General features: G+C 40.8%; 2 protein-coding genes across 3 annotated transcripts in view; one reads left to right on the top strand and one right to left on the bottom strand.

The window, feature by feature from the left end:
- LOC111335159 (solute carrier organic anion transporter family member 4A1) overlaps positions 1-9,812 on the top strand; it is a 9,984-nt gene extending 172 nt beyond the window's left edge. Inside the window, exons 1-10 of the mRNA XM_022941020.2 lie at positions 1-156; positions 904-1,047; positions 1,576-1,767; positions 2,093-2,478; positions 2,852-3,254; positions 4,251-4,428; positions 4,709-4,853; positions 5,413-5,591; positions 7,011-7,225; positions 8,027-9,812. The exon at positions 1-156 is cut by the window's left edge and continues 172 nt beyond it. Coding sequence (XP_022796755.1) covers positions 921-1,047; positions 1,576-1,767; positions 2,093-2,478; positions 2,852-3,254; positions 4,251-4,428; positions 4,709-4,853; positions 5,413-5,591; positions 7,011-7,225; positions 8,027-8,157 — 1,956 coding nt within the window. The 5' untranslated portion in view covers positions 1-156; positions 904-920 and the 3' untranslated portion in view covers positions 8,158-9,812. The remainder of the gene's footprint in view (positions 157-903; positions 1,048-1,575; positions 1,768-2,092; positions 2,479-2,851; positions 3,255-4,250; positions 4,429-4,708; positions 4,854-5,412; positions 5,592-7,010; positions 7,226-8,026) is intronic.
- The window catches only part of LOC111334844 (solute carrier organic anion transporter family member 4A1), an 11,344-nt gene continuing 7,064 nt past the window's right edge, over positions 8,221-12,500 (bottom strand). For both annotated transcript variants that reach the window (XM_088729707.1, XM_088729708.1), the window contains 6 exons: positions 12,144-12,500; positions 11,678-11,855; positions 11,043-11,187; positions 10,631-10,806; positions 9,865-10,079; positions 8,221-9,009 (listed from right to left, as the gene is read on the bottom strand). The exon at positions 12,144-12,500 is cut by the window's right edge and continues 46 nt beyond it. In XM_088729707.1, the coding sequence (XP_088585833.1) occupies positions 8,864-9,009; positions 9,865-10,079; positions 10,631-10,806; positions 11,043-11,187; positions 11,678-11,855; positions 12,144-12,500 (1,217 nt within the window). In that variant the 3' untranslated portion in view covers positions 8,221-8,863. The remainder of the gene's footprint in view (positions 9,010-9,864; positions 10,080-10,630; positions 10,807-11,042; positions 11,188-11,677; positions 11,856-12,143) is intronic.

Here is a 12,500-nt window from a genome sequence, read left to right as displayed (position 1 = left end):
CGATCAGAGCTAGGAGTGAAATGCATACCGCATTTGTTATCCGAACCTAGCGGTATCGTACGTGCAGCCAGCTGATGTTGTACGTGAATGACGTAAAGCTGGCACTCTTCTGATTACCGTGTGCCTTTAGAATCTCTCAACTCTCAGGATACCCAGGTAAATAAAAAGCAATCTTAATAGTAATTTAAAACAGAATGCAGCTCATTGGCAAATTTGGTGCACCCGCTGAATAGTTGTACTAAGATCTCTAGGGTTTATCAATTTGTCATTTGAGAAGTTTATTTAAACTACTGGGAAAGTTAACGGCAAAAAAGAATAAAGATGAAATTTACGCAACGCCCCACAAATGAAGAACAGGAACTTTCTTTTTTCACAAATTAAGATGCATTATAAATACGAGGATCTGAAAATGGAAAGCGAATTATTTCTTGATCATTTCTACGGCCTGTATTTAACAGCGAGATTCGCCTCGACATGCACCCTTAATTATGCGTGGCGTGATTCAAATTTATCTTTAGAAAAATCACGCATCGGCAAAGGTGACCTTGATTGTTTTCTTGTACACGTAGCATGTTAATGTTTGTTCAAGCATGTCACTTGAGAATTTATGATTGCTAGTTTATAGAATCTTGGCAAAATTCTGAGCGCTGTAAGCTACCTGTCTTGATTTCCTCGACAGTCAAGTGGAAATATAAATGAGAACTGGAGAAATTTTCAACTATTCTTTTGACTTCGTTACCGATATCTTCCAAATTTGTAGTCTGTATGAGGTTACCTCAACATATTGCCTGAAAACCATCAACTCAAAGAAAGCAACAAGCTGATTGAATCGATAAAATAGGAAAACAGAAAAAAATTACGATAATTTAGGGATTAATTTTAGATTCAATTTCTTAATTTTAGGTGGCAGTTACAGAAAGATGGCAACCAAAATGAACCCCCCACTCTTAAGATATGGATGGGGAAATTTCAGACCGAGATATCTTCAATTTATGAACAATTGCAAATGTTTCTTGTTATTTGCCACCGCTTTCAGCATTAGTCAAGGTGCGTTTAAAATCATAAGGCATCTAATGAAATGTCATCTTATCATTTTTATAATAAAGGTCATACGGACTCGTGTTTTTAGAGTCTAAGCCGGCGAAAAACCTAGCGATTTTATACGCCAACCGCAGCGATCGGTGTGTCGCCGGCTTTAGGAAGTGGAAGGGGTGATAAAGCAGATTGAGAATTCTCTTCCTGGTTTGGAATGATAATTGATAATTGGAATGATATTTGATGCGATTCGCCCAAAGCGAACCAAATGGGGCCCTTCACTGGGTTACATGTGAAAACTCTATGTGTATCTAGAATATCTGAGTAGGACTCAAAACCTACCAGAGAACCCGAGTTACAAATTGAACCTCGCTCCAAAACGAATTGAACCCGCTCATTTCTAGTTTCATTAAACTCATTTTATGTCGACGATCGTGCATCAAACCTCCATTTGGGCTCTTTTAAAAGCTTTTCCTTTTCTTCCTGGAGTTCAAAGATTACACAAGTGATATTATCTATCACTTTCTTGCGTTCTTTTAGGAATGACCGTTGGCGGTATAACCTCTACCGTCCTCACAACTATTGAAAAGCGATTCCAGTTTACTAGCAAAGAAACGGGATTTATCGCTGCTTCCAATGATATTTCTGCCATTCTACTGACATTTATCGTCAGTTATTGTGGCGGTTATGGAAACAAGTCCAGATGGTTAGGATATGGAGCTCTGATAACAGGTGAGGTCCTTGATTTCGACGCCTTTCTGAGAATCCATGCAATGTGTATCCTGTTGGCAGAACTCTTGTTTCCTTCAATATTTGCTGTAGTCACAAATATCTTTTCGTGCTTAATTTATGTTAACCATCAAAAAGCAAAGAATCAAGGGAGCAAAGCGGAGTGAAGTGATTAGCTGACTTATTGGTCGCTGGCTTTAAGGATCGATGGTAAAAAGTCACTGACAAAATCATGATTATCTTTTCCTTGGTGAATACAGGCTGAAAAGTTTGTCACTTTGTCCAAAAAACATCGTAATCTAAGAAAATTATCTCGCCAACCTTTCAGGTATTGGATGCTTATTACATGCCCTTCCCCACGTTATAATCGGGCGATATCAACCGGAGGCTGACCACGGAACCTCTACAGGTCAAAGGCAGCTCTTATGTCACACGAACACCACAAACACAACATCGGGTTTAGAAAGTTCCCAGTGTCTCTCGAAATACGCAGAGAACTGGTACTACCTGATGATCTTTTCGGTTGCGCAAATGGTCATGGGAGCTGGAACGTCACCCCTCTACTCACTGGCGCCCGCTTATATCGACGAAAATGTCCACCCAAAATCATGTCCAGTCTACTTTGGTGTTTTCTTCGCAGCAGCAATTGTTGGTCCTGGGTTAGGGTTTCTTGTTGGAGGTGCGATGCTTTCAAACTACGTCGATTTGGAAATGGTAAGTTCTAAGGAAATAAGCTCTTAGCGTTCTGTAACAAGGTCCTTTGACAGGTTTTTAAACATAGTTGCAATTGGTCGACAAATATTTCATTTTAATCGCCTCACATAGATTGGAGAAAGGGAAAAACAAGCAAAGCGTTAGGAAAGACAAAAACAAAAGGTGCTCCTGATTCTTCTATTTGTTTCTGATCATTCAACATAGCGCCGATCCCGTGTTTTATGTCTTGGGTCGTAATATAACTGGGCCGGTATAATCAAGCCTCCCGGTTTACACGACTTTCACTGCAATAAAATGCGATTTCGTACGCCAGAAAAAAGGTTGTAAGCCATAAGCAGTGTAAACTAACGGTGCACGTGTATTTTTCTTCCAGCCCAAAGGCTTTCACATCACTCCTCGTGATACACGTTGGATAGGGGCCTGGTGGCTTGGGTACGTAATTGGTGGAAGCCTTCTAGTCCTCACCAGTGTGGCCCTTTCAGGATTTCCGCGGCACCTTCCCGGTGCCAAGGAAAGGAGAGAGAAATTGTTGAAAGAAAGCGCTATTCCTTTAAATGACCAAAATATAAAGGAGACCATAAAAAGTATCATCCCAGCGACAGTGCAGCTACTCAAGAATCCTGTGTTCGTTTTTAATGCTTTGGCCCTCTCGGCAACCACTTTCGGTAGCGCTGGCGTGGGGCCTTTCATTGTGAAATTCCTTTATCTGAAGTTTAATCTAAGTTTGGCCATTGCAGGACTGGCGATAGGGGTAGCGGTAATTCCTGGTGCTGGAGGTAAACTATCGCTGTTTATGCGATAAGCTCAATTGTACAAGCACGTTAATTGGTTCTTGCTTGCAATCTGTTGAAGGACAGACGCATAAATGACGTTACCATTAACAATGATTTGCATTTTTATCCATGATATAAAATAAATAGATTCCAGTTTGCAGTGGGTCTCAGCTGTGAAAGATCACAGAGGAAGTCAAAATGTAGTAAGAACATCAGTAACACACGTGGCAACGCCTCTTGAGCCACTTGTTTGTTCTTAGTACATTTTGGAGTCATCTAGGATGTATCAACCTCGTTCCCAAGGCCCTGGGAACGAGATTGGTGATGTATTACTGAACAGATGCACGGCAACATAGAATCTATTTGTTAATTACTTCACGTGAATGTGACTCCAGTAAAAAGCGGCTTGATAAAGCTGGAGCCATCTTCTACCAGAGAAGGAGAGGACTGCAAAGTTATTTGTCAAGAATGGTAACTATTAGTGAGTAAAGAGCAAATTTAAGTTGGAAACAGGCACCGCCCTGGGTAAAAAGCTTTAGAAACTTTGAAGAAAATTGTTCGCAAATAACTTAGAGTCACCAGGACTTAGGGACTTAGGGACTTAGGGACCAGTCATTATATATCACCCTGGAAGGGGGAAGGGGTTGTAGAGTTTTGGGGGCTTGCATGGTTTTCTGGGGAAACGGAAGGGGGATCAGTCATCTCTAACAGAATTTAAAGGGGTGACTACAGAAAACTGACTGCTAATGAGGGGGGATCATCAGAATCCTACAGAACCTTATAGGGGTCAGGTAAAACTTTATTGTGACATTACCAATATCCTCCTACACCCCTCCCCCCCCCCTTCCGCGACGATAAATAACGATTGGTCTCTTGTGCCCAGCCCAGGACTGTGCCTGTACTCATTTCAAAGATGCACGTGCATAGAGATAATTATCGAGTCTTGGTTCTAACAAGGACAATATTTTCTAAGTGTAACACAATATTTCAATATTTCAGTTGGTGTATTCTTGGGAGGTCTTCTTGTCCGTCGTTTCAAATTAAAAGAGGCACTCTTTATGGCAGCCAAATGGTGTTTGATCATCAAGGTTGTCACAATGCTTACAAGTTTTATTTGGTTAATACCTGGATGTGACGAGGTGCAACTTGCTGGGATAGTCAAACCATACTGGGACAGGTACAGAGAAAGATACAAAACGATAAAGGCGGTTTCAATTAATTTTGTTATCTCTCAGATTTCTCCATGTGCACACGCGCGCGAACTGAATTTCTGATTGGTTGATAGTTTGTTTTCCTAGCCATTCCTGAGACCCTATTTCTAAAGCTCTTGTAACAGAAATAGCAAATTGTAAATTGTTTGTAAGTCGTAGGGATTGTATTGGCTAGACTAACATGTTCATTATGTTGCTAGGGATTTCTTTAGTAACTCATGGACTTAATTTGTTTGCCTTTCACAGCACAATTAGAGACGATTCTCTGATCTCAACATGTAACAAAAACTGCAGTTGCCCTCTGACCCTGATCCGACCTGTGTGCGGCTCGGACAAATTAACGTACTTTTCTCCTTGTTTTGCTGGTTGCACTTTATCAGCCCCCAATGGGGTAAGGTAGAACAGCAGAATCTTTCCTTTATTACGTCTGATTAAAAGTTATTTCAACAAGAACAATATCAAAATTTCCTAAGATATAACACAAACTTACGGATGAGCTTGGGAAACACTATTAGAAGTGCATAATTTTTTTATCTTTCAGAAAGAATGAGCTCTTACTCATATTCAGTGTATGTGATGGCCATGTATAACGCAGTGACATGTTGTCTAGTGGTGACATGTTGTCTTTTGTATATGGTAAAAAAAACTTTGTGCTCAATATCAAATCACCAAACACGATTAGAATGACGCGGTATTTCGAATCAGTCAAGAAACCTCTCAGAGATTTCAAAGCCTTGTTTTTAAACTCAATACGTTATCCGGCTGAACCTGTATCACGAAAGGATTCCCGAACACAGGTTCACGAGTAACAGTTATGTAAAAAAAGCCGTAAAATAAATGTATTTTAGATAAGCTGGACCATGGAGTCTCCAACATATAGTATATTCAGGCCCCTATTTTCACCTTCAAAGTTTACATCGCACCGGTTAATGGTATGTTTTTTGTAACAGGTTTACTCTGGTTGTAGCTGTGTCTCACCACCTTTCAATGTCTCAGTACCCATGGCTTCTCGTGGATTATGTGACAGAGGCTCAGGCTGCAAAAATCACATCGCATTTTTGGTCGCTGTACTACTTCTATTGCTGACAGGTCTAATACTTTCTGTGCCAAACAAGACTGTGGTACTGAGGTGAGCACATGCAAAATTGACAAGACTTTTCGATTTGAAAACAGCGGGCAGGCCATGCGCCGCTGAATTCTAGCTGAGACTTGTCCGTATTTGTTGTTAGTGTAGTACATAAATCACTCAAAGACTTATTTCACCCTAAGTTTTGTGAAGTTTATCCATTCCTTTTAATCTCCTCTGTTATCGGCCACTCACTCCATGTTCATTTTTGTGCCCCTTTTTTTTTTAGTCAAGCTCACTGGACTTATGAATCATAACCTAGTTTCCATCAAACTTAAATTCGTTTGACACGGTGTGAAAGCGACGTAGCCCCTTTAAAACATTGGCTGCTACCCGAAGGTTGCTGCGACTGGCTGTTGACAAATCATTAGTCCATGAACAGGCTCCAATAAGCGTTGCGATCGACAAAGCGACAGCGAGGGGCCAACCCGAAAAGTAAGATATTTCTCGCCAAACCCCCTTGCTTGTTAGCCCGTCCGTTACAGCTTCGCCGTTTGTACTGCAACTCCCTTGATCACTAGAGCCTTTTTTCTGGATTTCTTATCATGATTCAGTGAGTAAGTTGATCTAAGTGGATCTAAAGCGCTTGATAAAAAGCTGCTGGGCCGCAAGCTGAGTTTAACTGTTGACCCACTGCTTGGTTGTATGCACAGGGTTTCCTTCATTTGCGTTTCAATTAAGATCCTGGTTGCGTTAATTCGGTAGTCGTTTGTTCCCTTGCCAATAAGCTATCTACTTATTTGTAAAGGTGAGAGCGATCATTTATTAGTTATAGGATGGTTAAGGCGCTGGAATCCCGGGTCGAGAGGTCTGGGTTCGAGAGCAGGCCGCGTCATTTATGTTCTGTTCCTGGGCAAAACACTTTACTCTCACCGTGCCTCTGTCCACGTAGGAGTATAAATGAGTACCGTACCTGCCAATTGTAAGGGCAACCTGATGAAATGCGGGGGGGTAACCTTGCGATGGAATAGCATCTCATTCAGGGGGGAGTAGTAATGCTTCTAGTCGCTTCATGCCAGAGGAAAACCAGGAGAAGCTACTGCTGGGTTGGTCACTTGACTCGAGTACAGACTTTACCATACCTTTCTATACAATACTACAGCTACTTACAATTAACAACAACTCATTTAACCCTTTTATTCCCGAGATCTCATTAGTAATTCTCCCTCCTGTCTGTCATACAATTCTTATGATGTTACGGAATTTAATCTTGTCTTCCTGATATTGTATCGGCATCAGTGAGGAGAAATTCTGTCCTGGTTACTCATTAGAGTGAAAGTATTAAAACTATTTGCTATTTACGACTTCCATCACCAATTCGGACTAAACTTACGTTTACATTAACAAAGAGGAAATCTACGAAAATCGAAAGATTTGCCATTACAATGACGATGTTATTATCTCAACTGTATTCTATCCTAGGTCAGTTCCTGACAACATTCGCTCCTACGCGCTTGGCTTCCAGTTTGTATTTCAGCGAACTCTTGGATTCATTCCCGGACCGATACTTTATGGTTGGCTTTTTGACACTCGCTGCCTTGTTTGGGCGGAAAACTGCGGTCGAAGAGGCAATTGTCAGTTCTATGATGTACCTAGTTTGTCCTTTGGCATCATGCTTGTCACCGGAACTTTCCATGGTAATTTCGAAATAAAAATTCTGATACATTTCCATGCATGTGTGTCATCTTGGCATCCGTTGGTCACGAGCGGCCGCGGATCTTTATTAATTAATTAATTTATTTATTTATTTATCAACCATATTTTAGCAGAGATGCCCAGTTCAGCATATACTGGTTTAAATGGGGCTCTGCAAACCCACCCATCCCACCCCAGGGAAAGAAATCCGTCACACAGTAATCTCGTGTGTGGGAAATTAACGTCTCCTACCCCTAACCCTGCAGGAGACGGTACCTCCATTTATTCGTCCCTATCTGCGCTTCTAGTTCAAATAACATTGGATCATCGTCTAAGATGACTGTGTAGACCAATGCAGGAATGACAGTCCTCTCCACAGCTTCTGCACTTGTACTCAGTCTCTCTCTTTTGTTCTGGATTTGTCTTGCATTGCACATCACGATGAGGGCGATGAATGTGCAATATTAATTAAAATTTGTGGGAGGAAGGTGGGAGGGGCTGAGGTGAATACTTTTTAAAGCCAGGTGTGCCCCTGTCAATGGAAGATGTATGTGTTGGTGATAATCATAACAAATGCAATTTCTTTCATCTCATATCCTTTTTGTATCTTGCGGGACAGCAAGTTTTAGTGATGATGATCATTCGCCCCTGGCCCTCGACGGGCTAATGACACCTGGAAAAGGCTCTTTTTTTCTTTTTTTTTTTCTTTTTAATCTGGGCGTCGGCTATCCTATACACCGTAACATCTTTAACAATCATACCAAATTAAAATGGTAACTGTTTCGCCATCTTTCTTCCCACAGTGTTGGCTGTTTTATTCTATTTCATTTCGTTTTGGTACTGTCGCAAAAGAACTGCTTTAGACGAGGCAAAAAGCTCCAGGAAATCGGTAGAAAACGGCAAGGAATTAAACGATCAGGACTCAAGCTTGTAAGGAAAGTCATAGCTTCCAAGTCTGTTCTATGGTCCTTTTTGAAACAGAGATTACGTAGGTAACTTTAAGTGTCTCAGTGCTAGTTTTTTGGTGTCAACCTCTCTTAACATTTTGATTACGGTGGGCAATGTCTAAGTGACGCGTTATTAATTTGTGACGTTGGAATTTTAAGTTTTCCCTTTTCAATTCGACAGGCGTGTAATACTGTTTAAAGTACTTGTGACGCTGGAATTTTGTGAAAATTATTGCATGAAACGGGATCAGAACCCACCCACCCTTTACTACCTTCTTATGAACAATAAAAATAACATAACACAGCCGGAAGACGGGTTCCTGGTTAATTTCATACAGTTATAGCAATACACATTAGAGACTACACAATTAGAATATATGGCAATAACTTATTGGAAAATTGTGACGGAGAACCATACCACAACAATACTTAAACTGTTACCACAACCAGTTGAGGGTCTCAATGGGGTGATGGCTTTTAATGGCTAACGGTTACAACTTTTGCCAATTTACGGCCAACGGTTAACATCTTTCCATGTAGTCACCTAAACAAATTTTGACGGTTAATTTTTTTAACGACTAACAGCTAAATTTTCGGTATTTTTAACGGCTAGCGATTAACCCCACTGAGACTCCCCCTGTAAGACTACAGAGGCTTTCTATAGCCAGTCTAACTGTGGCATTGGTTGCTTAATTAATCAGTTAATAATTTTTTGGACAAATTTAAAGACTCCCTCATTGATTCATTTTCGTCCTTTGTTTGATCTTCCTTTACATCATCTTCATCATAGCTTGATTTGCAAAACCAAAAGCTCAGGAAAAAGAATAACATGGCTAGACCTGAGAAATAAGAACAGAAATGCAGTTAGACGAATCCATCTCTTGAAGGAAAAGCTAGTCTTTTGAGGCAGGCTTTAACAAAAGGAAAATTCAGTTTTTTGAGCACATACGGATTTCAAACTTACCCTACCTCGTTGCGACTCATTGAAAGCTTTAGAGCTGCTTTAATTTCAATTACTATCAACATTTCAAAGGAAAAAACATAGAGCATGTTTTACCTGTGGATGACATTCAAGTAAAGTCACCTCACAGATGAGTTGCAATCGATGAAATTTCGGTAAAAAATACCCATAGAAATTCAAGTTTCGGCGGGATTTGAACTCGTGCTTCCCATAAACTAGAAGTTACCCAACAGTTTGCCTCCCATATACTAGTGGCACTACCAAGGCATATGTTGGGTTATCGTAACACTGGTTACTGGTGGCAGCGAAGGACTTATGGCGTGTGCGAAGCACCTTAAGCTTGTCAAGCAGGTTCTACGAACAGTGCCTTGCTACCCCATATTTTGCCTCTACAATTCTTTTTATAGGTTTAGCGTCATCAACCTCCAGGTTTTACGACGTGAAGGTGCTTTCCCGATGATGATAAGACTACAAAATATCTCGAATACTTGGGGCAGTGCAATATTTTGAGAAAGGACGAAGGAAATAAATGTAGTAGACAATGTTTGCTGGAGGAATGCAGGGTTTCATTAGCTAAAGTTGCTTGTTTGATAAATAGTTGGTTGATATGCTTGAAAATTTCACAAACTAAATAATAATGTACTATGCTATTTTTCCATCATTAAATGAATCCAAAACTTTTGTATGAAGTCAAAGATGGCAGAAACAAAAGCTTCGCAGACTGGAACCTTACCTTTCATAATACATCCCAAAACAGTTATTGCTAGCGACAACTTTTTAATGTCGTATATTTGACATCGACCTCGTCTTCCGCAACTTTCTCCCCAGAGGAGACAAAGATAGTCAAATATCCAACCAGTCACAACCGGTCCAGGTAAAAAGCCAAGAGAGCGCTGGAAAATAAACTGGAAACCAAGCGAGTAGGATCTTTGATTATCTGGTACACAACTGTGGAGAGAAAATTGAGTCTTCTGTGAGACACTTTTAAACCGCGCTTTTTGAAACTTCGTGAATACCGCCAAAGTTACGAATAAGTCCAAGTATTTATAGCTTTCTTAGTTTCGATCAGTGTTTCATGACGAAGAACGTCACCAATTTCTGGAAATGTCTTTTACGACGACCGTGAATCAGTGATGTATACTATGATAACCTCGTCTTGTTCATTGGCAATGTTGAAAACATTGAAATCGTGGTTCAAGTGAATGGAAAATTTCCCGCAATCGGTTTAATGAGTCTACTCCCTGAGTATGAACAAGGATCGCAAGGATGTTTATTTGGTGTACGTAACTCTTATTACTATGGAGTAGAGGCACGGTTGCCCCCTCCCCCCCCCCCCCCCTCCGCCCGGTGTAAATTAGTAAATTAGTCAAGTGGCTTTTCGTAAGGGACTATTCGCAGGAAAGTGATCCGTCCTCACAGGTTAAACTTCAGGAGTTCGTCTGTGAATCTAGCAGTGTATACGTAGAAGATGTATTCCGAGAAAAGAAACATTTTCTTACCGTAGAGCTACGGTTTTGCCTGGTATCGCCGTCAGGAAAACGGCTACGATTAGCAAACAAGAAACTAAGAGGAAATACAAGAAATTTTTGCAGCCTGGTCCTCTGTCGCAATAGCGTTTCGCGGCCGATGCTTCGGTTCCATTCCCAACAGAAAGAATACAACTACACTGGTATGCCTGAAAAAAAATTATTCATCAGTCTAGTTAATATTGAAGGGAACGTTTTGAATTGTGTTGAAGTTGAGTGTTCCTTTCACAAAGTAAAGGAGATCATGCAGTAGCCTATTTTTTTTTTTAAACTGAGATTACCTCGTAGTTCCTGAGTTAACGCAATCCTGAACCAATCAGAGCGCAAAAATCCCTTTCTTCCCCGGAGACTATTAAAATATACACATGTTAGGTAAATTTCACACCTTGGATCCTTCCACCTTTGAACATCCAGCATGGCAAGGCGAAAAATAACTCAAGTTATCTTCTCCACAGACGGGATCAATACTTGCGATCGAGCAGCTGCAGTTTGCATTGCATTGGGCTGTTAAACTTCCGAGTTGTGACTGGCTATTCATGATAAATAGAAAGGTCACGATCAAACCATTATAGTGCCAATGATGTAAAGGTCGGGGGTGAAAAAAGGTTTTTCTACTGTAGAGTCACACACCTTGATTGGCTGGCACGTATTTGTTGGCCTGCGGCCCCACTCAGTATAATTGTAAAATAGGACTCTACTTAGTTCTACCAGGACATTTAAATGAAATTCTGGCCTTATTCGAATATTTTAAATTATAATTCCAAGAAATACTGAGGACTTTCGTTCATTTCATTCATAATTTATTCATTGCAAGAAAAGCACATAATTAAGAATAGCTGTAGTTTTCGAAGCTTAGTCCAATTCGTTTGACTAAAGCTCCTCTGGATGTACAAGTATGGTGATATGCGCCAGAATACGACTCACATGTCACACACACCACTTCTACCCAGAGAGTCGAGGCGTACATTCATTTACCACTTTTAAAAAAAAAAATTTCCGGATGACAGAAATTTTCCGCACCTTTTGTAATAAGGCTTGGTGATACCCGCCAATTCGATCTGATTGCATCCCGGAATGATAAAAGTTACAGCTGTCCATACGGTGAAAAGTTGAAAACACGAGCAGCACATCGCAGACAGTCGGCACGACTTCTTCAAATTAAACCGCCTAACGATGACTCCGCTCAAAAAAATACCACCTTAAAGAGAAGTTGAATAGACATACGTGACACGTGACAATCAAGAGACGATTAAGCTAAGAGACTCGTTCTAAAGGCTCCCTTTCAAGAGAAATTACCCTAAAGTTATTTTTAGACCCAGCGTATTTGTCTCCGATTGAGAATACCGTTACCATGCTTCTTGTGCTTTAGAGGAAAAGTTTCGTGTAGAAATAGTATAACAGAGACTGTATGAGATGACCCTTCTAGATCTCTGATAAGGCGAGACCAGGAAGCAGAGATAACAAAAAAACAAGAAATTTCAGCCACCTGTGGCGCCTACGAGGAACACGGCTCCAAGAGTAACACCAGCCAAGCCCGGGTTTGTATTAAATTTCAACTCAGCGAACTTGCTGATGAAGGCTCCCAATCCAGCCCCGAAAAACGATCCAGCAGTTGTGCCCATAGCGTTAAACATGTACGTTGGATTCTTCAAGAGCTTGATGGTCGCTGGCACAATATCTTTTAAACTGCCTCGTAACCGTTCATCGCTTTTTGGCAAGTTTCCTTCTTCTATGGCTTTATCGCGCCTCTCTCTTGATCCTGGTAACTCACGAGGAAATCCAAAGATTACAATAGCGCAGACAAACATCACCAAACCAGTTATAGTGTATGCTAGCCACCAGG

The sequence above is a fragment of the Stylophora pistillata genome, chromosome 8 (genome assembly GCF_964205215.1).
Source record: "Stylophora pistillata chromosome 8, jaStyPist1.2, whole genome shotgun sequence".
Taxonomy (NCBI): Eukaryota; Metazoa; Cnidaria; class Anthozoa; order Scleractinia; family Pocilloporidae; genus Stylophora; species Stylophora pistillata.
The sequence above is the reverse complement of the archived record's forward strand: the minus strand, read 5'-3'. Positions and strand labels throughout refer to the sequence as shown.